The 27,515-nt window shown below is 28.1% G+C and overlaps 5 protein-coding genes across 9 annotated transcripts; 2 read left to right on the top strand and 3 right to left on the bottom strand.

Annotated features, from left to right (window-relative positions):
* Window position 1: 1 nt before the first annotated feature.
* LOC126924765 (ATP-dependent RNA helicase SUV3 homolog, mitochondrial) lies at window positions 2-6,303 on the top strand. Of its 2 annotated transcripts, none has more exons than XM_050739591.1 (15): window positions 2-232; window positions 331-562; window positions 647-869; window positions 942-1,110; window positions 1,175-1,286; window positions 1,404-1,534; window positions 1,629-1,942; window positions 2,018-2,159; window positions 2,243-2,401; window positions 2,472-2,651; window positions 2,720-2,868; window positions 5,088-5,209; window positions 5,355-5,411; window positions 5,487-5,581; window positions 5,674-6,303. In XM_050739591.1, the coding sequence occupies exons 3-15, from the start codon at window positions 667-669 to the stop codon at window positions 5,725-5,727; spliced, it is 1,887 nt and encodes a 628-aa protein (XP_050595548.1). In that variant the 5' UTR covers window positions 2-232; window positions 331-562; window positions 647-666; the 3' UTR covers window positions 5,728-6,303. The 2 variants fall into 2 exon arrangements, with proteins under 2 accessions (XP_050595548.1, XP_050595547.1); XM_050739590.1 differs by having other exon boundaries at window positions 327-562.
* Window positions 5,910-8,186, bottom strand: LOC126924768 (uncharacterized). Of its 2 annotated transcripts, XM_050739595.1 has the most exons (4): window positions 7,939-8,186; window positions 7,446-7,671; window positions 6,299-7,358; window positions 5,910-6,232 (listed from the first exon to the last, which is right to left on the bottom strand). In XM_050739595.1, exons 2-4 carry the CDS (start codon window positions 7,662-7,664, stop codon window positions 5,940-5,942), a joined length of 1,572 nt encoding a protein of 523 aa, XP_050595552.1. In that variant the 5' UTR covers window positions 7,665-7,671; window positions 7,939-8,186; the 3' UTR covers window positions 5,910-5,939. The 2 variants fall into 2 exon arrangements, with proteins under 2 accessions (XP_050595552.1, XP_050595551.1); XM_050739594.1 differs by having other exon boundaries at window positions 7,446-8,186.
* Window positions 8,187-16,384: 8,198 nt separating this feature from the next.
* On the top strand, window positions 16,385-21,046 carry LOC126924779 (uncharacterized). The gene is made up of 5 exons (XM_050739616.1): window positions 16,385-17,816; window positions 19,229-19,463; window positions 20,251-20,415; window positions 20,521-20,630; window positions 20,708-21,046. The coding sequence occupies exons 1-5, from the start codon at window positions 17,684-17,686 to the stop codon at window positions 20,872-20,874; spliced, it is 810 nt and encodes a 269-aa protein (XP_050595573.1). The 5' UTR covers window positions 16,385-17,683; the 3' UTR covers window positions 20,875-21,046.
* LOC126924769 (CDK5 regulatory subunit-associated protein 3) lies at window positions 20,911-24,058 on the bottom strand. Of its 2 annotated transcripts, none has more exons than XM_050739597.1 (9): window positions 23,920-24,058; window positions 23,345-23,519; window positions 23,028-23,266; window positions 22,688-22,958; window positions 22,481-22,611; window positions 22,146-22,409; window positions 21,844-22,055; window positions 21,600-21,771; window positions 20,911-21,521 (listed from the first exon to the last, which is right to left on the bottom strand). In XM_050739597.1, exons 1-9 carry the CDS (start codon window positions 23,923-23,925, stop codon window positions 21,450-21,452), a joined length of 1,542 nt encoding a protein of 513 aa, XP_050595554.1. In that variant the 5' UTR covers window positions 23,926-24,058; the 3' UTR covers window positions 20,911-21,449. The 2 variants fall into 2 exon arrangements, with proteins under 2 accessions (XP_050595554.1, XP_050595555.1); XM_050739598.1 differs by lacking the exon at window positions 23,920-24,058 and having other exon boundaries at window positions 23,028-23,113; window positions 23,188-23,266; window positions 23,345-23,490.
* Window positions 24,059-24,489: 431 nt separating this feature from the next.
* On the bottom strand, window positions 24,490-26,098 carry LOC126924781 (transmembrane emp24 domain-containing protein 7-like). 2 transcript variants are annotated; one of them, XM_050739620.1, is made up of 3 exons: window positions 25,784-26,098; window positions 25,332-25,520; window positions 24,490-25,187 (listed from the first exon to the last, which is right to left on the bottom strand). In XM_050739620.1, the coding sequence occupies exons 1-3, from the start codon at window positions 25,937-25,939 to the stop codon at window positions 24,972-24,974; spliced, it is 561 nt and encodes a 186-aa protein (XP_050595577.1). In that variant the 5' UTR covers window positions 25,940-26,098; the 3' UTR covers window positions 24,490-24,971. The 2 variants fall into 2 exon arrangements, with proteins under 2 accessions (XP_050595577.1, XP_050595576.1); XM_050739619.1 differs by having other exon boundaries at window positions 25,284-25,520; window positions 25,784-26,095.
* Between the last annotated feature and the right edge of the window lie 1,417 nt (window positions 26,099-27,515).

Genomic DNA, 27,515 nt, shown 5'->3' with positions numbered 1-27,515 from the left:
TTGAGTGTTGAGATTGTGGTTTGTATGAGTGTTTGTCAATCTGTTTAACAACAGATGTCGCCACCTAGTTTAACCTTTTCTATTCACGAGTACACGAGGTTTACAATTTATATGTGCTAAATTATAGAATATGAAAATAAATACAATTAGTTATAAAAATGATACCAGCTATACATCTCGTCACGGAACAATTAAAACGGCGAAATAATTTTATAGTGTCATCAGTTTTAAGGTGTTTTAGTATTTCATTATACTTGAAATTATCTTAATTGTATTTTTAGAATTTTAGTAATTACATTAATTTATTTTATAAATATGATTTTTAGACAGCTAGGTTCTAGAGTTAAGTTTACCCAAAGTATAAGAAATAAACAAAGCAAAGACAATGCACAGTCTATAAGTACTTTATTTAAACCAACTCTTGTAAAGAAAGATTCAGATACTGCAAGTGTTGGAATTGAATTATGTGGTACCTTAAACAAACGTAAAATTATACAAATTTTATGTGATTTTGCAAAAATTGAATCGATTAAAGAGCTAAGTGCAAAATATGGATTAGATGGTAATCTTCTTGTTATCTATATATCATGTGATAAAACATTAATTCTGTAAAATTTTTTGTTCTTAATTATCTAATAATTTGTAGATTTAATTTTTACCTCAGCTATGGGAGATTTTCGGAAACATTGTATAACATCTGACAAATTACCTGCAGATCTTCATATTATTCTAAGTGACATTATACAAGGCTCTGGAAATATTACAGATATATTTCCATACTTTTTGAACCATGCAAAACAAATGTATCCACATATTGAATGTTTAGATGAATTGAGAAAAATCAGTGATCTACAAAATCCACTTTATTGGTAGTTGTTAACTTATAAAATTTAAAAATGCTGGTACGTGAAAAAGGTCTATTTTAATTATTATTATTTTAGGTATCCTATAGCTAGGTCTAAGAAAAGAAAAATTATATTTCATGCTGGACCTACAAATAGTGGTAAAACGTATCACGCGTTAGAAAGATTTATCTCAGCAAGAAGCGGTGTTTATTGTGGACCTTTAAAGTTATTAGCTCATGAAGTTTTTAATAAATGTAACTCCAGAGTTAGTATAAAAAATAATTATTTTATTTTTTGTTACTTATCTTATTAAACATGAATAAATTTAGGGTACACCATGTGATTTAATAACGGGAGAAGAACACAGATATGCAAAGAGTGAAACATCTCCTGCATGCCACGTATCATGTTCTGTAGAAATGGCAAACATACAAAATGTTTGTAAGTAAATTTAATTAATAATCTTCAATTTATACAATATTATTACCTTTTATATTTAATTATTTATATAATTTTATCAAATAATTTGAACAAAAAATATTTTAATAATTGTTACAGATGAAGTAGGTGTAATTGATGAAATTCAACTAATACGTGATCCAAGTAGAGGGTGGGCATGGACAAGGGCTCTTCTTGGACTAGCAGCAGATGAAATACATTTATGTGGTGAATCTGCTGCCATATCTATAGTGTGTTATATAACTTTACTTTATAAACTTATAAACATATTGAAACAAGAAATTTTTAAAACTATAGTATATAGTAATTTCTGTGATAATGTAGGTACAGTCTATTTGCCTCACAACTGGAGAGTCGGTAGAAATAAAACAATATAAACGATTAACCTCACTCGAAGTAGAAAACTCAGCACTTTGTTCCTTACAAAATATTCAACCAGGAGACTGTATAGTTTGTTTTAGTAGAAATGAGATATTCTCTGTAACAAATGCTATTGAGAAAATGGGACATAAAGTAGCTGTAATATATGGTAATTTACCACCAGGCACAAAAATAGCGCAAGCTGCAAAATTTAATGATGTCAATGATTCTTGTAAGATATTAGTAGCTACTAATGCAATAGGAATGGGCCTTAATTTGTAAGATCATAATTAAAAACTTTAATCCTTCTACACAATATAACGAAAATACAAAACATGTCTATATTTTTTCAGACACATTCGTAGAATTATATTTTATTCTATTACTCAACCAACTGTAAGTGGGAAAGGAGACGCAGATACGGATACAATTTCTGTATCATCTGCATTACAAATAGCGGGTCGGGCTGGTCGTTATGGAACGCAATGGCCGAAGGTACTTTATAATCAAATTTAAATAAATTAAGAATCATTTTAGTGGTAGATGAAATTTAATATTACTAATCTTGTATTTTTTAGGGATTTGTAACAACTTATAAACCTGAAGATCTTCCTGTATTAAAAAAACTACTACAGCAGAGTCCAGAAGAAATTGAACAAGCTGGACTTCATCCAACAGCAGACCAAATAGAATTATATGCCTATTATTTGCCAAATACACCATTGTCAAATCTCATTGTAATGTATTTTAATATATATTTAATTTATAATTTATTATGATCTTAATATATTTCTTTTGCTTTTTCAGAATATTTTTATTGCGTTATGTAAACTTGATAGCACTCTATATTTTATTTGCAATTTAGATGATTTTAAATTTCTTGCTGATACGATACAACATATACCATTACCTCTTCGTACACGATATGTGTTTTGTTGTGCACCAATCAATAGAAAGATGCCTCTAACGTGCAGTATGTTTTTAAAGGTAAATTAAAAATATCAATAAAGTTATAAAACTTCATATTAAAAAATTTTTATGTATTTTTTATACAGTATGCTCGACAATGCAGTAAAAATGAACCAGCAACTATTTTATGGTTACATAAACAAATTAATTGGCCTCCTAGAATGCCATCGAATGTTGCTGATCTTCTACATTTAGAAAGTATATTTGATGTATTGGATGTTTATCTTTGGTTAAGGTAAGTAATTGTACAATAATATGTACAGATTAATATCTGTGTTAATACACAGAGCATTTTAGCAATTATGGTATAATCAGTAAAGAGACGATTTTCTGTAAAAAAATAAGCTGAAAATATGAGATATAATTTTGTCATTTGTAACTTTGTTTAACACTAAACTTATCGATACTTTGTGTATACCTAATTCTACTGTGTGCGGTCAAAATGACCGGTGATTAAAGAAGTAATAGTTTTTATGATTTAACTTAGATAATGGTTAATTTATAACTAAATATATATAAAATGATGAACTTTCATAAAATTTCGTCCAAATTTACTTTTGTTTAATTTCAATTATAGACTTAAATAGAATTACACTTTTATTTATATAGAGATATATCTTATCCAACTTCGCTGCATTTTTTACAAATTATCTTATTATCAAATGTATATTTGCTGCATAAATATTTCCCGCATCCTAAACAAGTTTTCGTAATTTTGTAACCTTTACAATTTTTTATTTGACAAGCTTTTTGTAGTAATGAATCTGAACTTGTTGATAGTTTTATTGCATGGATTTTTTCCCGCGATACCTTATATAAAAGTAATGTATGCAACCAAGTTTGTAACAATTTTGTAAATTCTCTGTAAACTGGTCCCATATTGTAGATACCATTGCAAATTTATTGGTTCGTAAACGTTGGCTTCTTTCGCTCTTCCTATCAAATCGTATAAACCTCATAATTTCAGCAAAATCATTCCTGCTCATTGTTTTTGAAAAAAATGCAGGTCTCCAAATTTTATTCCACAAATATGAGACATCTAAATTTTTTGCCTGATATGCACTGCGGGCATATAACAGAGCAATAAATGCATCTAGTTTTGTTGCATCTAGCTCCCTCTTAGTCCCCAATACTCTAAATGCTCCTTCTTCCATACATTTTATTATACGATCCCTTATATGGTGATCAATGGTAAAATAAAACGCCATCTTTATTTGTCCTTTTATCATATGCCGTTTAGTATATCCCTAAAAATATTATAAAGTGATGTCCTGCCAGATTTGGGACTTGTATCTAATTCTATCTGAACTGTCCCATCGGGCCCAGTTTCGATACTTTAGTTCTCTACATCAGTCTCACCCTTTGCTGTCAACGATAATTTCTTTCCTTTTTGTCCTTCCGTAAACGCTTATTTATAATATTCAACTCTGATTCGATTGTAAATAGCTTTTCATGTGTTTCATGTCGTTTTCATTTGCTGAAGTTTCTTGTTCATCGCACACTGAAAAGTCTTCTCCTATGTCTGTTATTTTTTTTTTATAATTTTTTTTTTAAGAATCTTGACATTTCTAGGATAAATATTTATCACAGAATAATACCACGTATAGAATACAAAATTATTGTCAAATTTGATATGTTTTACTTTTCCTTTTATAACAACTTTGCACAAAACGCTCTGAGATGCTTTCTGTTCGAGTTTTAAAAATAACAGTATTTGCCGTTCTCCACCAACTGTTACTCGAGGGTGGAGATGGGAAATGAGCAATAACCCTAAGAAACTTCTCGACTTTTAAAATGTTTGTAACAATGGACTCTAAAAAATGTTAAATTTTATGGCGGTTCCTTAGGATTATTATGGGTCTGAGTTGATATGTCTTGACAGCTGGTGGCCATCTTGATCGAGGGATGGATTATGTTTTATGACAAGATTACTGGTGTAACAGCTGTTATTATTTGTTATTACTGATTTTGTTTATCATTTGATCTTGAGATAGCCTTTCCTTTGTATTGATTGCATTTATTTTAAGAATAACTAAAATATTTCGTCGGGCGGTTAAAATGATCACTCACGATAGGCAAGGCAGAGTACAAATTTTTCTCAGAAAGTAAAAGATCAAACTAAAAGTAAATACCAAAAAATATATTATATGCATGTTTTAGGAAAAGTCAGAAATTATGAAGCGATATGATAAAGTTTAAATATGGTTAAATTTGCGTAGAATTGCCGCTGGTAGGTTTAGTGTTAAAAAACAAAAATCGAGCTTGAAAATTTGTCAATTACACATGTACGAAGCTAATTCTTGATGAAACGTGTTCAAACTCTCCTCAGCATGTCCCATATTTCGAAAACAAGGCGTTGTATAAATAAATTTATAGCGCAGAAACATCCTCTTATTAATTGTACCATAATTACTGAGATATTATGTACAATGCATTGAATTATATTATTTGCAGTTATCGAATGCCAGACTTGTTTCCTGATGCAGATGCAGTTAGAACATTACAAAAAGAAGTAGATAAAATTATTGAGCAAGGAATTAGAAAAATTACAATATTATTTAAGAACTCGAAAGCAGGTACATCGATTGTTTAAAGTATGCTGTTCATAGCAAAATTTATATGCGATTATGTAGAAATTGATTTATAATTAATTATGACATTATTGAAAATTTATTTATGAAATTAAAAATAGGTTGAATAATGTTTGCTTTTATTAAATAGATTTTGAGGCTAATGAAGAACGGTTGTATTACTCGGACAGAAATCTAAAAACAAATGGTAATTTGTTAGATATTAAAAGCATTATGTGTTTATTTTTTATAATTCTATAATTATATTACATATATATTGCAGATGAAAGGCGGAAAGATACATTAACTTATTCGTTGATATCTCGAGGTCTTCTAACGCCAGAAATGTTAGAACAATTAAAAATGGAATGGTCTACGGTAAAAAGAATCTTTTCTATAAAATAAAAAATTTCTATAATTTAATCAGTTAAACTATATATAAGCATATAAACTTTTATAAATCGTTTTAGGAAAAAAAAAAAAGAACTAATACGAAAAGAAGCGAACGCAAATATCATAGGTAAAGAAATCATGTTACTCAGTTATTATAAATTAAATGAGATTTATAGAATGTTTCTTTTGGAAGATAATGCGAGAGAGATTAAAGAAAACTTTTTAAATGATTTTTGTGTATCTTTAAAACAATTAGTGTACCCTCTACAGGAATTAGAAATGAGATAATTAAGGTAAAAAGACGCAATTAAAATTTGTACTTCTAAAAAAATTTTATTTAGAGTTATTTGAAGATATTTATAAATTCATATCTGCGATCTTGTTTGTTTGTATGTTTGTTTTTTCGACGAACTGAATATATATTCTGCTGTTGTTCTGTAAATATTGGAGGATTGCGAGGAAATACAAGCTTTTTCAATTTATGCTGTAATGTGTGAGATAGAGAAATGCATCTTGTACATCTTGATGAATCGTTATTCACTATCAGTGGACATAAAGCATGTCGCCATTTTATGCCATCTTTATAAGCAACTATGATACGATGCATATTTTGGAATCTTTCGGTATTATATATACCTAATTTAGAAAATAAAAGCTTTATTTCTTAAAAATATTCAAAGAATAAAAAATATATATAAATACCTTGACAGACAGTCCTTTGATTGAATTCATCAATAAGTTCTTCTATATCTAATAAACTCTGTACCTGTAAATGTTTTCCTTCTCTTATGAGGTTATGAATAAGTGGATTAATCTCTTTATTTACAACAGCACAATGCAACATCATATCACTCTTAATAAACACTTGCTTCTCTGTGAATGGCATTCCACCTTCTGTCATTCCCATATACAAATACACTATCGTTGTTGTGAGACCTTTTGATGTTACTAAACAAGACCAACCACGTGGTAATAATACCTCTGTACATATTTCAAGTAAATCTTCGAACAACATTTGACTTTCATCAATTTCATTACTCATAGGATAATACTTATTTAACTGATTATAATTTAAATTATACATTATTTGATTTTCTATATATACATTCTCTGTGGTTTCAAAATTATTATCTATTGGTTTCTCCATAGAAGCAATATCTTTTTTCACTGCTTTATGCTTCCATATCATTGTTTCATGTTCTTCAGAAATATAATTTTTAAAGGGAGACTCTGAGACTTTCTTGGTTACATTGAAATAAGAATCCTCTTTGGATACTTGATTTTGTTTCTCCCTTCTGTCTTCAGAATTTATGTCTTTCATTAGGTTTGTATCAGAAATGATACTGTTCTCCATAAAATTTGTTGATTTACTCTGTTTTACTTGATTTAAACTTTGCTTCGAAGATTCCTTAATTGTAGATCCATTATAAGATGTATTATTTACATTTGAAATATTTTCCGATAATTCCATTTTGTTTAGGAAGTTTTGCTTAGAATTATGAATACAATCATTAATATCACGAGAAAATTGGTAATGTAAAGATGTAATTTCATGACTCCCATTATTACTTATTTGTAATTCTTCTTCGGTTCTCGGTATGAGGAAATCTGTTTCTTTCTTTTCTACTGTGGTTACTTTATTAAATTTACCTATATTATTATCAGATTCACCAGAATTTTCTTGAGCTTGTGCATTTTCTTCGAGATGATAATTTCTTCCAGGTACAGCTCCTGGTCTCAATCTGCATTTTTTATATTTTATCTATAAAATAATAGAATTTTTTCATATGTGATGATTTAAAAATTTATATTTATATAACGTAGTAGCTACAAAACTATTATAACTTACAGTTATAACATATGGTGGCACTCCACTGACCCAATGTGTAATAATATCGTCTTTGTGAAAATGTTTACTACAGACATATGTATCATCAGTTACAGCATAATTCTCAATAGCTATGGCATTTTGCCACTTTTTACGAGTCTCTGGATCTTTTGGTGCTGAGAAAAAGCTATAAGTGTTTCTGTAATTGGTTTCCTTGCACAATACACACTTGCGCGTCATAATGACACTATAAAATGTATTTTTATATTATCTTACTTTAATGTATATATAACATTATTACTACACATTTTGTACCGCTTTTTATAGTACATATTATACATTTATTACAATTATTTTAAAGTGACATGGTACAAAACAATAAATCATAAAAATAAATTTAGGTTATACTATCTTTATGCTAAAATATCATCAAAAGTTAATATATATTTGCTTTAAAGCTTCAGTCAATATTATTTTCTATTAATTTCATGGAATTTCACATTTAATTACATACATTTAACATAATGGTTCACCAGTCGTCAATATTGTTTTAAGGCAACTATTCGATTTTCGTTCAATAGTATTATTTAATAGAAGATATTAATAGTGGTTGTTAATTTTGCACTTCATCTTGAAAAGATGATTCAGAGCATTTTGAGTAGAAATTGAGAGTTCTTCCACTTTTTAATACATCTTTGATAACTTATTTATTTTGATCTTAAATTTTCTTGACTTTCATCGCCCTCTATTGGTTTATTATCATATGAATATAGAATGCAAAAATTTTATAAACGAATCCATTTAACTTTGTTTTATAAAACAAAATTTGAATGATCAATTAAAGAAATCTAAGGAGGGAATAACTGATATATATACTATTAAATTAAAATTAAACATAAAATGTAGAAAATAAGAAACACAAAAGAAATACATAGTTTCATACATCATTTCAGTTTCGAACACTCCTAGAAACTTTTTATGTATTATTATATAAAATATTTTACAATTCAAAACAACATTAAATAATTTCATTAACATTGTGATGAGACACAATTATCATAACCATACTGATATAAATTTAAAATAATGAAAAAATTATTTTATTTTCTAACGTCAGTGTTTGTTGCTATTTTTTTTTATTTACTGTTTGTGGGAACTGAGAAACTCTCCTTTGAAGGTAAGTTGCGGAGTTGTAGTTCTTAATGAGGAAATAGATTAAACACACGGAGACATACTTAGGAAGGATTTAAAGTTAAGGATCTCAATGATCTTTAAAATTTGTTCTACTTGAGCAATTCTCGAAATGATAAGATGAAGATATGGGACAAAGTTTCTGTAAAAAAGATATGATATGAAATTTCATGAAAGATATTTATTTTTTTAGAAAGTATTAATTCAACTTTTTTAATTTTGTGCTTGAAGCTAGTTCTCAATGGATTCAAATGTGAAATAACCTATTTATATTCTTAGTTGATCATTAACGATTGAATTTGATTATGAAACATCTTGTTGAAGAGTTTCTTGTCCAATTAAAGAACAATGTGCATCTGCGAACAATGTACCTTCTTTGCTAATAAATCTCATGTGCTTCGTAAGTACGTATTGTTTATGTATTTTCAAGAGGGAACAGGAAATGTTCCATCTTAAAACGGAGAAGCAAGTAAGGAAAGAAGCAAGTGAACAACTTCTTAGTATCTTTTATTTTCTAATGATTAACGAGTTCAATGTTTTTGTTAACGTTTGAACTTTTGAACCTTTAAAAGATTAAATTGGGGAATATTTACAAATTAATTAAAATTTTGTTATTGATTTTTCTGTTAATTTAATGTGTTCTCCGTGTTTAAAATTGTAATATTCTTATTACACACATATATATATATATATATATATATATATATATATTTCATATAAACATATATATATATATATATATATATATATGTTTCCAGGATATATATATATATATTCTTTAAATATGTATACTTTAATTAGCATTGGTTTAAATAAGGACAAAAATGATAAATATTTTACATTAAAAATACGATTTAAGATAATATTGTAATAAAAGTGAAGTAGAAAAAGTGAGATTAGCAAATTCTTTATTTTCAATAGCTTGTTTTAAAATGTTCATTTTAATCGAAGCGTAATATTGTGCAGAAATTCACGTTCAAATATTTCTATTAAATCATAATGAAGACCAAATAAGATGATCTATTATTTAAATAATTATTTTCCAAATATTTTATTTAAATAATATCTACATCGCAGCATCAAAAATTTGCAACGTGATCGATTTCTCTGACTTCGTATACAGTTTCCATTCTTCATCTAAGCATTCACACATTTATAAAGACGATAAGTTGACGTATGTATAATCCTTGATAATCAGACAGTGGTTTTCACGATTGCATAGAATTCGCGAATCCGGCATTTTCAGTGATACCAACTACTTACGAAATTGCAAAGGATCGTTGCATTTCACGCTAAGAAGCTATTTTTCTTTTCGTGTCCCTTTTTTAACAAATGTCTAAGCAACCGTCGTCGTATTGGTTGACTGAAAACATTTTCTAAGAATGCCCATAACTGTAAAGTGAAAAGAACCATTCCGTATCGAGGAATAAGAAAGCGTTGAAAAAGAACGAAAGTTAATGGTCCTGTTCTTAATGGAGTCCCGACATTGAAAGTAAATGCACGAAAATTGCATAATTTCATTGAAAACGATCGAGCCAATTGATTAAACTCAATTACACCTTTTAGTGGATCTTTTGTCAGATTGTGCTTGAAACTTATTACACATTTTTTAAATACTTCAAGTTATTACAAAAATAAGGATTTTCTAAGTAGGTATATACATATATATCTATGTGTACAATTTTTCTTAATTAAGTACTTAATGATGAATCTGTTACATACTTCGTTTCCAGGATATAGGTTTAATTCGAATGGCCGATGTCTAAAACGCGTTATTTTAGTATTATCGAATTATTTACAGAAAAATTGTGTTCATATAATTTTTTAAATTATTCGGGCGATGTTTACATTAAGAAATAAAGGATAGAGGAATTTATTTAAACGTAACGATTTAATAAATAAAACATATGTATATTTTTTCATTTTACTATTCTTATTCATTCATTTATTATTTATTATAATTTATTTTATTTTATTTTATTTTAATATTTCGCCATTTTTACTTTGTTATCATATAATTATAAGAATTCAGACATTTTCTGTTACTGTTTAGGTAAATTTTTATTTATTTTATTTGACGATTAATGTTAAGTTTAAGCTAATAATAACTGGAGCTACTGTAAGGAAATGTTGTAGAAAGTTGGAATCTTAAAGATTTCGTGTGATTTTCCTTGTACATAAGATGTAAATAAGTCTTGCCTTTCCTAGAATTGTTTTACTATTTCATATTTCGGTTGATAAGATTGTTGGTGAAAGCATATAATTGATTTGACGATAACGTGACGTTAGAATCCTCCATCCTATTACGCTTGCCTTGAATTCAGGGTAAAATAGGTAGAGCCTTGATACGCTTGGCAAAATTACACTACGATACACTTGGCTTCACAGACGGTCTACTTTTGAGAGCGGTAACTAGTATCTAATTTACATATTAAGACGAACTAAAATCTTTTCAAGGAAGCAATCGCGATCTGGGAAAATTTCACAGAGATCAAGCAATTCCAAGCTAATTTATAACTGTGAAATGTTAATTATTTAAAATTTTGAAGATCTACGTTTCACGACGGTTATTGAATTCCAATTCTACGAACTTGACTTTTGTATACATATATCGTACAATTAAAAGTAAAAATACATAATGAATAAATATTATTATGTCATTCATTTATACATTTATGTTATGTTATTTATCCTTATCCTATGCTCTATAAATGTTTCATTAATAATAAGTGCTTCGCTACATGTTACGAAATTTTTACATGCTCTAATTTCTGCTATACAATTCATTAACATGAATGTTTTAGAAGATATTTGTTCCTTCGATTCTATTTAAGTTTTATAATACACATTTTAATATTATACATAGAATTGTTATAGAAATAGATTAGATTTGTTAGATGAACCTGCAAATCGCAAGGGACTATAAAATGTCAAGGATGAGGGAAGGCAAATAAAAGTTGCAATGATCTCTTAGCATATCTCAGTGCGCAATCCTGTGTGGGAGGATTTTACTTGAAATAAGTATGAAAGATAATAACTTAAGATAACCTGTTTCAATTCCAAGTATTAGGTCATTCCATAAATAATATCGTGTTTGTAAAATTTTATAATATTTATTAACGAATTATTATACCACCATTTATAAAATCACCTTTTTCTTCCATCACCAATCTTTAGTGATCGGAATAAATGAAACGAGAAAGAACGAATAAATAAATAAAATGAAATAATGAATAAATGTAATTCGTACGCGTTAAGTTTAGAGAATAGAAAGAATGGTATAATTTTCAATTGCATTCCGTGATTATATTTATTGTTTTCGCTGCCTGCAGCCCAGCATTGACACGATGAAACAGAATTTCTTTTCTCCTTCATTAGTATCGATTATTTGTAATTCTTTTAATTGCTGGCGATGATTGTACATTTCGGAAGCTTCTATTTGATTTTATCTTAAATATGTAAAATGCAAAATGGGAGACTATATTACTTACGACCTGACGTTTAAATAATATTATATGTACACAACTCTGATAATTATCTGTTACATGTGTAATTTTGACAATGAAATTTCGAAAGAAACGCATTTATCGTGACAAATGAAGTAGTTGGCTTTGTTCACTGACAAACGGGAAATATTTTTAGGTTGTGCAACCTTAAATGGATAGATTGCGTGCTAACCAATTGGTCTGTTTCCTTCTGATTCGCATTCTTTAGAGACTACTTTCTCACGATGTTCGTTCGTAGACCTTTAACAGCTATTTCATTGCACAGATACAGATGCACACAGAGTAACTCGAAACACGGAGGAGGTAAACGCCGAGGTAAACGCCGAGGTAAATGCCGAGGTAAATGCCGAGGTAAATGCCGAGCAACAATTAACATTACTTTATTAGCGGAAGTGCTCTTGTAATTGGAAAAAATTTTACAGCATTAATTTCGCGTATACAAAAGACGAAATTGAAGTTGTAAAATGTTTCTTTACGCGTTGTGTACATCTAAATGTTTCTTTTATGCTAGGATAATTATCGGAGATAGAATTCTTGTCACGTGAATCAAGATATTTTCTCAGCCAATGGTTAAATAAAATATTATTTTATATTACGTAAAAACTTAAAATTATATGAAATTTAAGTAATAATCTGTAGACCATAGATATTCATGCAAATTCATATCTTTATAGCATGCGAGTAAGGATATGAAACCTGGGTAAAAATTTCCTATAATTAAAATGCATGCTTTTTGCACATTTAGATCTAAGAACACACGTATATCGCATTACGTTTATGTTCGAAAACATATTGTTGATTGTATACTTTACGTATATGATATATTTATCTCATGAAATTAATTTAATTTGTCATAACTGTGTACCGTTCGTAACAATGTTAGTGTCAAATTTTGACTGGTTGGTTAAGCGTAGAATATAATGAGCAGTTTGTGTTGTGAATTAGGATATCTTAGTTTTATTGAATTTAGCGTGCTATTTTAACCGTAACTGTAAATTACATATATGGCGAACATAGTTTTCGTAAATATTTTCGAAGCAAATATTTCAAAAGATAAACAGGCGTTATTTTTTTTTATGTAAACGTTATAAGAAAAAGTAGTCAACGACTTCAAATTTGGACAAATTGCTTATAATTTGTTTACAATTAGACTGCAGGTTTTTTAATATTTTTGTGAACGTAGCTAAAGAAATGGAACGTAAATAGAAATTTGTTTCCCTTGTTAAATACTATAATCTGTAAATACTGTATTCTAAATGTTTTAGTTATTATCTGTATGCATTGTATACATTTTTGCATCTTCAAATTTTTCATATATATGTAAAAGCTGCAGTCTAAATATAATGTAATACTATATGTATGTACTAAATTAATCACAAAAGTATTATAAAATTTCTGTAAATAATGATTATATCGTAGATAATATATTAAACGTATATAAAATGTATTTGTATATTTGCTGATTTATTTACTTTATGTGCATAAATGTCTTTATTGTATAATTATCGCCCACAAATATTCGCAGTTTAAATACTCTATAATTACTTTTAATATTGTAAAGAAAAGAGTAATGTGAATTAATATGCATGCATAATATAGCATAATGTAATAATAGGAATATAATTTTATACACTTTGCAAGTTTTTAATTTATTTACAAATTTTTCAATTTCTAAACAATATTCAAAATAAACTTTTTAATCTATTGCTCAGTTTTAGAGATAATGTCATTACTTTTAATAAATACTCCAATACATCTTCCTGCCTTTATCTTAAAATCGCATAAATATTTTTTATTCCCTTAGATTGACTTAGATTGTAAAATGTACAAAAAGAAAGATTTATTTTACAACGTATAGCAAAAAGTAACTTAAAGATTTTCCGTAAAGATCACTGAGAACGTGGTTGATTCAGATTACTTGTTTCTCTTAATGTCATGATCTTAATCATTGTTATATAACATTGTTCAACACCTTGTTGGGAAATTTTATCCGAATTGATCGTCACGCGCGGAGAGCTGTCGTAATTCAGGAAATGATATCTGCAACGACACCAACAAACGATACTTAACAGTAGTGAAACTATTCACGACGTTCATTCTTCGACAGGCCATTGTTCTATTTGTCGCTTATCGGTTGTGTACAAGCATGATCTTGCAATTTCCTGCGGTGAATCTCGTGTCACGGATGTTTTCCTTCGTGGTGCAGGAGGATTGACTTTGAAATCGGATCTGAAATCCTCACTGCAGGCATTGTTACTCAAAGGCACGGATTTCACAATAATTGCACGTCTTGCTCCTTTAAGTTCTATCAGAGAAGGTCAAGCATAAAAAATAAAAAATGGGAGACACATGTTTTAACGATTAGTAACACGGTGAAGTTGTTATATGGTGACGTGGTAATTAGAGAATCGCCCATAAATGCTTTTATGATTTGAAAGTTGTACATTGAATATTTTGGATGCTTTAAAAGTGAATCGAAAATTACTTATTTATCATTTTTGTTTCATCCCTTTTATATAAATAACATTTAAAAATTTTAAAGTCTATGAAAGTTCGCCTCTTTTTGTTCGATATGAAAATGACAAATGGATAAAGAAGGTAAATAATTACTTTGACGAAAATAAATAAGTATAGTCGAGGACAAAAATAAGTGTACCTAACTTTTCTTTATTGCATATTCTTATAGTACACGTACTAATTAGTAAATAATTGAAAATAGTATTTACATTTTTGTGTAAAGAAGCTGTATTTAACGAAACTTCTTTGATATCATTTTCCCTACCTGTTTGCTTATTTTTATCCATAATTGTACATTTGAAAATAAAAGTATGTAGTATATGTATGTCAAGGAATTTCAAAATATTATTTTGAGAAATTGATTATGTTTAAATCGTTTATTTGCCAAATATTTGATTATTTCGAATAATAATTAAAGATGGAGTCAAGATAACAGTTTTTGGTACATGTATGAGGAATACATATATCTATTTATAAATATTCACCTTTTAAAAAATTTGATGTCAAAACATTTCATCGGATTAAGAAACATAAAAGGCGGGGAAGAAAAAAAGTACAAAACAGGGTATAAAAGATGGAAGTACCCAGATTTTGAAATTTATATATGAAAATTTTTCGTAAAAATAAACACTGTCCAATAATTTAAAAAAAATTGCCGAAAGTACGTAATTTTACAGTAGCAATCTAATGCAACACAGAAAAATAAGTTTGTCCTCCTGGTTAAATCAAACAACGATATACGTATATATATCAACTAAAATAATAAATATTAAGATAATTTATTTTTCAAATAATAATATGTATTTATATTATATATATAGTAATATACAATAATATTATAATAATAATAATATTATAACAATAATATATACAAAATAAACGTTGCTTTAAATTGCTTACGATCATATAATATATATCTACTTAAAGCAACATTTATTTTGATAACGTCCAATTCTGATTCGTATGCCTGTCAGTTTTTCAACTTTCGGTATGGAACGGCGTGCTAAATACTTTTTTTACATGTTTAAGGAAACCATAATGGAATACAAAAGAATTTTTCCCGATTTTGATATAGTATTCCACAGAAATTTGATAAAGAATTTGAGTATGTAATAAAACCTTAAAATTTCAAATGAATATTAGTCTTATATTTTTTAAATTATTTGATGTATGCTGCATCAAACATCTGTTGCAAGTACAGGAAATACCGCTAGATTCAACGTAGCACATCCATTCACTATACCAGTAAATACGAACCAGCTGGGTTCTACCGTTCTACTATTTTGCGATTTCAAACTACGTCGGCCAGTCGGTCAACGGGTAAATTTTCTGCTCCCAATACTTGACTATTGGGATATGACCGATATCTTGGACTTTTAATGAAAATTATGTCATCGTTGTTTCTCTGTTTTATATTTAATTTTGTACCTTATTAATATATGTAAATTTATATAATATATCAAAAATTGATATCAATTTCACAGAATTTTAATGATATTTAACAAAAGTAGATATTTCACAAATAATGTTTTGCAAAGATTATAGAATGTAAATTTTAAAAAATGCAAATCTTCTATAAAAGTTACACAATTTGGCATAAATTCATTCAAACAATTTTATCAGCAAAATAATTATTGTTACTTGTGTTCAAAATTATCGTGGAATTTGAATTTAAAACAATCTCTGCGGCATCATTTACGCTTGTCCTTTAACCTCTGAGCTTGTTTTGGGAGAGATCTGGACTACTTAAAAATTAGATCACATCTACAACGAAATCTCATCTTACAAAAATAAAAACGTTCTATATAGCTTTCGTTACATATTTACTTCAACACAAACTTATTAGAAATCAAATTATTATATCACTGTATTAACAAAACAACTCCAAGATAGTGAAATGAAGGATATACTCGCTAAAAGATCTGAAAAGGAGAAACAGAAATAAAACTACCCAAAAATAAATAAAAAATAGTGTGTGAATGAAACTGGATTAAATTACGAGACTAATAAACATAATCATATCGAAAGTTATCTCTTCTTCAGAAGTTATAACCATCAAAAGGTACCTACAATAAAAGAAGACGAAGTAATATACTTATAAAGATAAACCATTGAAACAGCGATCGAGATAGGAGATGAATAAAAAGCGAGTAAAAGGTGAATAAGTTGTTGAGTATTCTCCGCTTCAAGGAAGTCGTCGAAAGTATAACAGTAGGTTTCTCAGAGTGCGCCTAAGCGCCTCGTGTCTCTTCTCCTCGATGAAGAGGACCAGTCTAAGTGCCGTTCCTCGAGTACTTCGTAGCTAGCTCCAAAGGAAAGACTTGGAGTCACGGAATTCAGCAGAACAGTGAATCATGACACGTCAAATGTTTTGTGGTAGGAAGGGGTAAATTTTCATAGAGGGTAGAGGGAATCGATGAACCAAAAGCATTTGATAAAGCTGGACAGTGTTCATTTGACTCTTCCGCCGATGAAAGGATTTTGGCTCTAATTTTGGAAAACAGTGGATACAGTGCGGTACAGAAATTTACTCGAACGAAAAAAGTTCTGATTTTAAAATAAAAAAGACAATATTTTGTGCAACAGATGAAGATGGTTGATAACTTTTAAATATTTACGAAAGTGATATTTGCAATGAGCGTATTTTTTAAATAAATCGTCGATGGATCACATTGCTTGGAAGAAGACTTACCTGTTCAAATATATAGATTGATGGTTGCATAGATGAATTTTAAATGATATCTGAAGATTTTTGGATGTTCAAGAATTTCACGAACATAACGATCTTTGTCCGAGATTGTGTAAAAGAGAATAATTTCAAAGTATGAAAGGATATTGTTATTTACCACGTTCTTTGATTTCATCGATTTTGATCAATAAATCTGAATCCCTCGTAATTGATAATGCGTAGTGAATAATGCGCTCACGTGTGGAACGTTACGATTCTTCGATACTGGAACCCACGGGTCGTAACATGTTGAATAACTTTAAAATTCGTAGCTGACATTAAAAGCTTGTTTTCGTATTTGTGAAAACATATATTCGATGATTCACAGAAGAGTCAAAGCCGTGTTAATTTTTTATAGCTCTAATTGGCCACAGATGATACCTCGTCGAAAAATTTTCATCTTTCTTTCCCTTGTGATATTTGTAACGCTGCCTTGTTATCAAAGTCGTGGTATGTCATAATAATTTACAGTGGCTATAAAAAATATTTGCATTTTATTGTGCATATTTGTTATAGTATTTTTATATTAAATAATTAGATTCAAGTATATGAAATTTCGTGTCATTTGGTAGTGCTTTCATATGACTATAACAATTTGATACTATGAGAATAAAAAGTAAAACCTGATAAAAAAATAATGGTATGCGCAAATATTTTTTGTGACCACTTAATAATAAAAGAAAGCTACATATATATTTTTATCAATGTTCATATATTAATGTAATGTTTATGCATCGACTTCGATGTTATTACCTATACCCATGATGGGTACTCCTCCATCTTCGTATGAGAATCTAATCTCATGCTATATCTAATTACATCACAATATTGTTACATTATTTTGTTAAATAATTTGGGTTCTTCAACGAAATTTACCAAATTGTAAATTCTTTTTTCTTGCAAATTATTCTTAAGAAGAAGTTTGAAACTTAATGGAAAAAGTAGTACAAGCAGGTACTCTTTTTTAAAAACGAAATAGTAGAGGAAGCAGTTGATCAGCATTCATCTAAAGAAAAGATCATACAAACGTTTTTACAAAACGTTTCTACGATAGGGATATGCTAATAGCTACAATATTTTAATTTAATAATATAGGAAAGGATAACTTTATTCTAATATCTAAGTGTTTGAAAACATAAAGATATCCTTATTAAGCTTTTGCACGCTTTACGCACAATTTTCTTAAGTTATATGAATAATCCATCTCTCGTATCTTCCTTTACTGAGCCCCTGATATTAAACGAATCATAAAATAATACGCGTTTACTCTACAGCAGTTAATGAATAAGTTTTTTTAATGACATAATCGGAAGATGTGCCGTAGACGGAAGTGTGTCTCGTTGCTAGAGATTAGGATTCAGTAAGCGTGAAAGAAAAGAAAAGGAACGGTTGAAAACGTGCATTTTTGACCGCTTTTAAATCAACAATTGGAACGAAAAAAAAAAAAAAATGAATAATTCGTATTAGAAATTTTAATATCGTCTATAGATTAGAATATATAACATTCTAAACATAAATACATTTTTATGTGATATGTATATTTTAAATTTATAAATTTCATGGAAATCGTATATAGACAATGATGATGAACCATAAAATTACTAGAGAAATTACAATAATTTCAAAGATAACTAGCTTGGAAAGGAGATAAAATAAGTTTGTAATGACAATAAACGATGCGCGTGCATAAGTACGTTTCGTGCAATGAATAGTTTATTCTGAAAATAACTTCGAAAATATGCAGAGAAATTTTCGTGCAGGGCGATCATTAAGTGATCCGAGTTAATCTGTTTTTGCATAATATCATAATAACTATTACGTTTCTTGATCTTACTTAATTTATTGCCAAATATTTGTTATAGCCAAGAATAATCCAAGTACTCAGAAATTAATTAGAAATAGAGAATCGTATAAGTTACCTGAAGATAAACTTTTATTCAACTACACGAAAGATCGGAAGAAAGAAAATCTTCATATAAAACAAAATGATGAAAAATGGGATGCGATACCTATACAATACCAAAAGAAAAATGGATATATACATGAATCTCCATCTGTTAATTTTACACACAATCATACAAGAGACAATAAACTACCGTAAGAGTTTAATGCTTTTTATACTTTGCAATCTTTTATTTTAATAAAATTATACTAATTTGTGTAGCATTACTTCTTTTAATAAAGATATTTATATAAGATATATTAATTTTAATTACATATACATATACAAGGTGTCCGGAAAGGTAGGGATAAAACTTATTAATTAAATAGGTAGAAAAAGTTCATATCAATTTATGTCCAAAAATGCTTTATTGAACAGTTATAAGCGTTCAGAAATTTTTGTCAAGTGTTTTGGCAGTTATAACAAACGCTCGAAATTTCATTCTTCTACAAGAATGTTGTTGTTGCTGTTGTAGAAATAATGGTAGATTTATGTCTGTTTACGAATCTGTATGACGAGTCTTAGGATGCCCCCAATCATGAATATTGTCAATAAGGTTCTCATCGAAAATGCAATTTATTAATAACCATTAACAATATTGTATTGACAGAACATACTGATCCTTTTAATTGAGAACTTTGAAATATTGACAATCTACATATATCAATAATCTGAGAATATCCTTAAGAACAACTTTACCAGAAAGAAATCTTTGAACGCTTATGTAACTTTTCAACGAAGTATTTTTGGACATAAATTCATGTAAACTTTTTTTTAGCTACTTAATCTCATTAACACGTAGTATAAGTTCTTTTTTCTATTTTTAATAAATTTATTTATTCTTACTTATACTTATCTTCACCTTTCCGAAACCCTGTATAAAATTTTTTATACTACAAGAAAAATAATTTTTAATTATTCAGAAAATGTACATTGTTTTAGAATGTATAGTGAACAGATCTCAACTCACAAAAGATTTAAAAGAGGTGTGATACATTTGTATAACATGGTAGTATGCGCCACTGGATGTAATCCTTTAGCTTATAAGGGATATGGATGCTACTGTGGTTTTTTAGGTTCAGGATATGTAATAGATGGAATAGATAGGTAAGTTCTCTATGCATAAATATTTGAATTCACAATGATATAAAAAGATGTAAACATAGATTTCAAATTACATTAATTTAAATTACAATTTAATTATTTTTATAGATGTTGTAAAATGCATGATTGGTGCTATGATGCTACAGAATGTCCAACATTTTCAGAATACTTTGTACCATATTATTGGAGATGTTATCGCGGTTACAAACCAGTATGCGGTTAGTTTCGTAGAATACATTATTTTTATTTAAATAACTTACTTTTATTTGGAAGTATATTTTTCTCTATATCGTAGCTGTTGAACATGGAAATTGGGGAGGATCTGGATCATGTGCTCAGCGATTGTGCGAATGTGATCGTTCATTTGCTGAATGTTTAAAACGTTATCCGTGTCCAACAACCAAAGCTGTATGCACTTCTTCACCTTGGAGATTAGTGCAAAATCTTTTTATGATCATGTAATATTTGGTATGGAATTGTAAAATATAAATAACTGAATTGAACATTAATTTATGATTTAATAATATTGTGTTCATACCAAAGATAAGAAGCGTACTTTAATAAATATTGTAACATTTATTATGAAAGGTACAAATTTTTCTGTAATATCAGAAATCAACAAGACAATATATTATGTTGTCCCAAAAGTTTCTTTCGTTCTATATAGAAATAATAGAAGTACGATATTTTTTGTTTTATATTATTTTATTGTATTATGTATGATCTACTTTGCAGTAATAGAACAAATTTCGTAGTAGTAGAACAAAATGGATCATACATAATTCAATAAAATAATATAAAACAAAAAATGTTGTGCATCTATTATTTCCTTATAAAACGAAAGGAATTTTTGGGACAACCTAATACATTGAAACAGTCGTCTTTCATTTTATCCCTATTATTTTATTAAAGGAGTAAGTATTCATTAAAATGTAAAAAAGGCATACAGAAAATTTGTTTACATAGTATATGATATTATATATTCTGCAATAAAATCTTATTTACAGTAGATATATTCTCCTTTTTATTTTAGTTATTTACAACATATTTATACCTCCAGTTAAATGTACAACTCTGTTTTTATATTTTTTCGAGATATCTTTTTCAATCTATAAGTAGAAAAAGAAAATTAATAAATAAATATATGCTAACAGATGAAATTTATTAACAAAAATTATTGCAGATACCTCTACTTGTAGTCCTTTCGTTCTCTGTATAAGAAGTTGAAGAAGAGGTCGAACAGTAGTAACTTCTTGTGCACACTTTTCTCGTTTCTCTCTCACAGATTTTTGTAAAGCTATCATTTTATCAACTAAACTTAATTTTTGTTTTAATGATGAAGTTAAGACATCTACATATCTATGAAAAAAAATAAACTTTTATTTTCTTTAAAATAATATATAAATATAATGTTTATATTATTTGGTTTACCTCGCAGAATGTTTTATGTTATGTAAGTGCTGAACTTTAGTATCCAAAATTTCAGATAAGACAACTTGAACGTTATCTAACATATTCTGACTATTTTCTAATGTAGAATTTTGTACAATACAAGATGAATCTTGTAATTGACTGAAGCTTAAGAAATTTACGCTATCGTCACCTTTGAATTCATATAAACGTAATTTAAGGAATGCTTCCAGCTATAAGAAAATAATTTGTTTTAGAAAATAAATTTTAATCATCACTGAAAGCATTATGTTTGTAACTAGAAAAGATAAAAACATATATACCTCAAACAACTGGTTAATAAAATCATTTCTAGTAGATGGATTATCAAGGACTGTGTATGCTTCAATACCAGTAGCAATTCCACCTTCATGACCAGCTGCTTCTACGACTATACCAGATTCTTCTAAAGAAATATTATAATCAATATCTCCAAGTACAGCTTCTTCTACATTTCCATCACCCCAATCAATTTCACCCCCAGCTTCTAAATTAACAGCGCCGAAGTTTATGCCGCCATTTATGTCAATTTCTCCAAAATCAATTCCCTAAATTAATGACGATAACATTTAGAAAAATTTTCTAAGTTATTTGTAACATTTTACAATGATTCACATACAACGTTATCAATATCTTCGACTTTCTTCTTCTCCAGATCATCATTATCTAAGCTTATATTTAAAGGTGGTTCATTAACTGATAATGGAGCTTCGCCATAAATCCATTCATATGTAGTAGTATTTCCTTTATCTAATTAATTTATAATATTTTTAGCATAATATATGTATGACATTTTTTAAAAAATGTTTTTATTAATTTAGCATACCAACTATGTATCGTATCATAGGAACACAACCATCATCATACTGTCTACCAAGAGTATAATTAACAAAACCACAATAGAATTCTACAACTTTTTCTAATGACTTAATCTTTTTAGCAATTTTTTCATAAATTTCTGGAAGTTCTTTTACTTTTTCAGATAATTCCTGTTTAATTTGTTTTCCAGGAATACCTAGCTGCTTACAAAATGAGTTAAATTCCGACCTAGCTGCATTTTCTGATTTTTTATGATCTGCCTCTCTTTTTTCGAAGTCCTGGTAAAAATATGTTATATTATTTATAAAAATATAATAATATACAATGTACATATAATAAATACCCACAGCTTGTATTTGTTCCAATTTTTGAATTTGTTTTTTAGTACTTGGAATTTCATAATTAACATTTCTTATAAGTATCTGAGAAACTTCTGCAAGATATAAATTGTCTTTTTCATATAATCGTAATATTTCTTGCCAATCTTTCATTCTTTGTGAGCCATACCTGCCAAATACATTTTTTGTATCAGCTTCAGTTTCTTTCAATATTTCTACTATTTTCAAACAATGAAAATAATTTATATCTGAAAGAATAAAAATTAAATAATAAATGTAAATTGAATTATGAACAAAATAAAATGTAAAATATTTATGTAGCATACATGACCCAGATAGTAATTTTGCAATTTCTTCATGAACAGGCATATCTTGTATTGCATTGTTAATTTTTTCTCTGATATTTAAAACTTTTACATGCCAGTCCTTAGAGCAATGTCTTCTGTTTATTAACCATTCTAATAATTTTCCAATATTAATATCAATAGGAATATCCTGTTCCTAAACAAGATATAACATCAATTATAATTTAAATTGTATTAAGTATTACACATACTGCAAATAAGAAAGTTATTATATAAAATTATGAAAACATTAATGAATAAACTATCACATTAGAAATATTATTAGTAAATTTAATATATTTTTAATCATAAATTAATTCTATAAAGTATATGACATATAGAAGTATATTCTATAAATTCTATAAAATTAAAGATTATAAGCCTTATTGTGATAAAAAATACAAGGAAATACTATCATTATACTTGCATTAAATAAATACAATATTTTTTTGTTAAAAAATAATTATTGATTATATATACATTTAATAAAATAAATGGGTTTTAATAACTTATAAAAATAAATATTGAATTGGATACGTGAGAATTCAAAAATTTACCTCCATAATATAAAACTTTAATAGTTTTACTAAAATTTGTTTACGTCTCTTTCTTGGTTATAACAGCTGTTAGTCTGCTTGTGTCGTGTCAACATATTAAAGTGAATGTAACAGTAAGGTTATTCTGCCGGCTGTCTAAAAGATACGTATTTCCGTGAAAACGGAATTTAAATTGATTACTACATATTAATATTATTGTGTGTATGTAGGAATACATATTCCACATATTCTAATTACAGATTGATAAAAATTAGTAATAGATATACTATATTTTACGCCTTTAAATGCTAAAATTATTTTTTTATAAATTAGTTAAAAAAGATAATGCACTAATTCTTCGGATACGAGGATTTGCCATTTTATTTTATATAAATCCTAAGTTATGTAAAGCAAAGGATATATATAGGAGAACTCAGAAAGTAAAATTTATACATATTTCTCTGTTAATTATACAAAATGCAGATTTGAGATATTCTTTATTTGTCACTCAATACATTAAGTACAATTGTAACAAGTTATATTAATATTTCAGTAAGATGGGAAAAGTAATCGTAAAAAGTAACACATTCATACGCAAATGTTCTAGTTTATTGTTACACATTCACAGTAAGAAAAATGTATTTTTCATGACAATGTTACACTGTCAATGCCAAAGTACAGTTATAACTTAAAAATTTATCATTAAAAGAGACAGTCCAATTGATTCCACATTCCCTTTATAGCTCGTAATAGAGCAGGTACTTGTTAAAATGTCTTAGGCTTTATATAACTTAATTTAAATTATACACACATGAACGCGCATACACAACATCCTCATACTCCAGGAAACCACATGTTTCTGCTGCTAAATTATTTCGTATCTTTGGAGTTGTACTTTTCAGCCCAAAATAGGCATGGACACAACAAACAACTGGCCAAAGTTAACATGGCACCATAATTGGTAGAATTTGTGAAACATTAAATATGATGGTGTCCCACATTACTCTGACGGATTAATTATTGTATTGCGAACAAAGAATGTATTATTATTTTCAGATGCACTAATGAATGTATTAACGCTTTCTTTCTGTGAAAAAGGTCCGTAAAACATACACCTGCCCCACAGATATGATCAAAATTGTAAGTGTTTCCATAACGGACCATAAAAGCACACGATTATTCAAATCTTCTGCACGTTTACGACCTTGCGCTTCTCTTAATCGATGATGTGTTTGATAGTCTAAAATACTATTCAAATGCTTATGTACTTCTTCAACCGAAGACTCCATCTAAAACAAAATATTTATATGACTTTTATTTTGATCTTACAAACAAGATATTTTATATTTTACATATAATATAAAAATAATTGACACATATATTACCTGTGTCATAACAGTTACATGCTCCCCAACTAATAATTGATCACTCACTCTGAAATCCATGTAAACAAGTTTATGTGAAAATGTTGAGAATTCATTGCTAAAACAGGCTTTATATGCTCCTGACATTGATGCTGTAAATTGATGAGAATCAAATTGTGTTTTTATTTGTTTATAAATGATTTCTGTATTCGGTGCTTCTAAAATTACGTCAACATCATATTGTCCACCTGTTACAACCTAAAAAACATTTATTTGATTGAAATCACATCATCTTTATAACCTATAAAAGAATTCTTCGGAAAACATGTTAAATTTTAGTGTCAATATTGCAAAGTTGCAACATGTTTGTGTTTCAATGACAAGTTGGTAACGATTACAAAATTAAATGTGGCTGACATTATTGCGTCGAAATAAACTACATATATTGCTTGTAAATTTTATTTTAATAACTACACATTACCAAAAGAAGTATCTTATTAAATAATAAATAATCTATGTACCTGGAATTCGAGCATTGCTGTCGTGTTCTGTTTGATCTCTTCGTAGAAACATTGTTTCGCATTGTCAGGTAGTTCGAAGGATAGTTCGACACCACCAGTACGTAATATAGTACCAAACAACGAGACAAGCAGCAAACAAATTGACCAGTAGTTCATTCTTCGTTAGTTTAGTGTCTTTTATAAATTATTCACATTTAAATTCGGAAAAGATTTTAAGATACACTATTCAATTAATTGATCAAGGACCCGGCCAATATTTTAACCAAACAAGCTATTTTAACGTGGCCGGATATTACTTGTGTTAATACGACAGGAGCGCCGCTGAAACGGAATTAACTGCGGCGACGTCCAATTCGAAAAAATGCTCAAATTCTTTTTACATTACATAAAACATCTTTTAAGAAATTTAAAATAAACTTTTTGAGTAAATTTCAATTGAAAATTGAAATTAATTAAAAGTTACAATTAAAGAAAGATTTAATGAAAAATTTGATCATACATATATAAAATATTTTATTGATTTAAAAAAATACATACCTAAAAAAAGGTTACTTTTTATTATAATTTTTTGACATGTTCACGTCATTTAAAAGATATATATTTTGATTAAGAAACTATATTTCCTGTATCTTTTACTAACTCATTTATATATCATTATTACAAGGATCCATAAATTAATGAATGTCAAATATCAATGATTAATTTATAGGGTATGGGTACATAAGTTTTATCACGTTTTTTTCACAGTATTAATAAATACACGTGCTTATGACTTAGAAGAATATTAAATAGTTTCCTCTACGTGTATTGCATAATTCTAGAAACCGGAAGTTGTTTCAAAGTGTCAATTTCTCAATACTTCCTTTTTTGGAATAGATGAATAATGTTTAAATAACAATATATTGCAACTTCAATCAACATTTATTCATATTAAGAAATTTAAACGTATAAATTTTTAAGTCTAATCTTAGAAAGTTTCAGTTTTGAATAATTGTTTTTAGGTGCGATTAAATTTTGTTACATAGGTGAAATATTTTATATGTATATATTTTCATACGTAACTTATTTCCATGTATGCAATTAGAATATAGAATGATTTGCAGGTCTTGTGTATACTTCCTATCAGATAGAAAAGACTTTAATACTGCAAGGAGACACGTGTATGTGTAAAGTAGTATTTACGTGAGGCGCCCTAAGGCCCCGCCTCCTATTCTAATATAGTCTCCTCGTCTGTCATGTTACTTATTCATGGAAGTGTGTTGCAGAACAAATCACGTGTATCGAAGGGCACGGAGGGCGTTCAAAAGAGGGGCAGAGCAGTATAAAGATTCTTTTCATTGTAAAAAGAAATCAAGCGTGAAAGGATGTGAAAAAATATATGTCACCCCAAAAATTATTTCAAGCAAATACAATAGATTGTAAAATTAAAAATATACTATAAAAGAACTACTATAAAAAAAAGAAAAATCCCTTGAAACATTAACATCTAGTTTGTAATAATTAAATATTTAACTGTAATTGTTAAAGCTATGTCTGAAGTAGATCTGATATTTTCGAGACAGAAAAATGAAATCGCGATTACGTAGATTATATTGTATAGATAAGCGGACAGTGTAGTGTATACATGTGCATAGTTACTATGCACATACATATACGTGTGTATACTTGTGTAATGTAATACCATATATATACATACATATGTATACGTCCTATCATATAATCTAGACTCCTT

This window comes from Bombus affinis, chromosome 15, assembly GCF_024516045.1.
Source record: "Bombus affinis isolate iyBomAffi1 chromosome 15, iyBomAffi1.2, whole genome shotgun sequence".
Classification (NCBI taxonomy): Eukaryota; Metazoa; Arthropoda; class Insecta; order Hymenoptera; family Apidae; genus Bombus; species Bombus affinis.
This window is presented reverse-complemented; position numbering and strand designations above follow the sequence as displayed.

Coding starts and splice junctions, on each gene's coding strand:
- LOC126924768 (XM_050739594.1), bottom strand. CDS start 7,664: ATGACGCGCAAGTGTGTATTGTGCAAGGAAACCAATTACAGAAACACT. Junction 7,359..7,445: donor TGCCACCATATGTTATAACT/GTAAGTTATAAT, acceptor ATTATTTTATAG/ATAAAATATAAAAAATGCAG. Junction 6,233..6,298: donor TCAAAGGACTGTCTGTCAAG/GTATTTATATAT, acceptor TTTCTAAATTAG/GTATATATAATACCGAAAGA.
- LOC126924781 (XM_050739619.1), bottom strand. CDS start 25,939: ATGAACTACTGGTCAATTTGTTTGCTGCTTGTCTCGTTGTTTGGTACT. Junction 25,521..25,783: donor CAGCAATGCTCGAATTCCAG/GTACATAGATTA, acceptor AATGTTTTTTAG/GTTGTAACAGGTGGACAATA. Junction 25,188..25,283: donor ATGTAACTGTTATGACACAG/GTAATATATGTG, acceptor ATTTTGTTTTAG/ATGGAGTCTTCGGTTGAAGA.
- LOC126924765 (XM_050739590.1), top strand. CDS start 159: ATGATACCAGCTATACATCTCGTCACGGAACAATTAAAACGGCGAAAT. Junction 2,402..2,471: donor CACCATTGTCAAATCTCATT/GTAATGTATTTT, acceptor TTGCTTTTTCAG/AATATTTTTATTGCGTTATG. Junction 5,210..5,354: donor ATTTAAGAACTCGAAAGCAG/GTACATCGATTG, acceptor TTTATTAAATAG/ATTTTGAGGCTAATGAAGAA.
- LOC126924779 (XM_050739616.1), top strand. CDS start 17,684: ATGATTCACAGAAGAGTCAAAGCCGTGTTAATTTTTTATAGCTCTAAT. Junction 17,817..19,228: donor GCCTTGTTATCAAAGTCGTG/GTATGTCATAAT, acceptor TATTTGTTATAG/CCAAGAATAATCCAAGTACT. Junction 20,631..20,707: donor CGGTTACAAACCAGTATGCG/GTTAGTTTCGTA, acceptor TCTATATCGTAG/CTGTTGAACATGGAAATTGG.
- LOC126924769 (XM_050739597.1), bottom strand. Junction 22,959..23,027: donor AATTGGAACAAATACAAGCT/GTGGGTATTTAT, acceptor TATTTTTACCAG/GACTTCGAAAAAAGAGAGGC. Junction 21,522..21,599: donor CGAAAGGACTACAAGTAGAG/GTATCTGCAATA, acceptor TTCTACTTATAG/ATTGAAAAAGATATCTCGAA.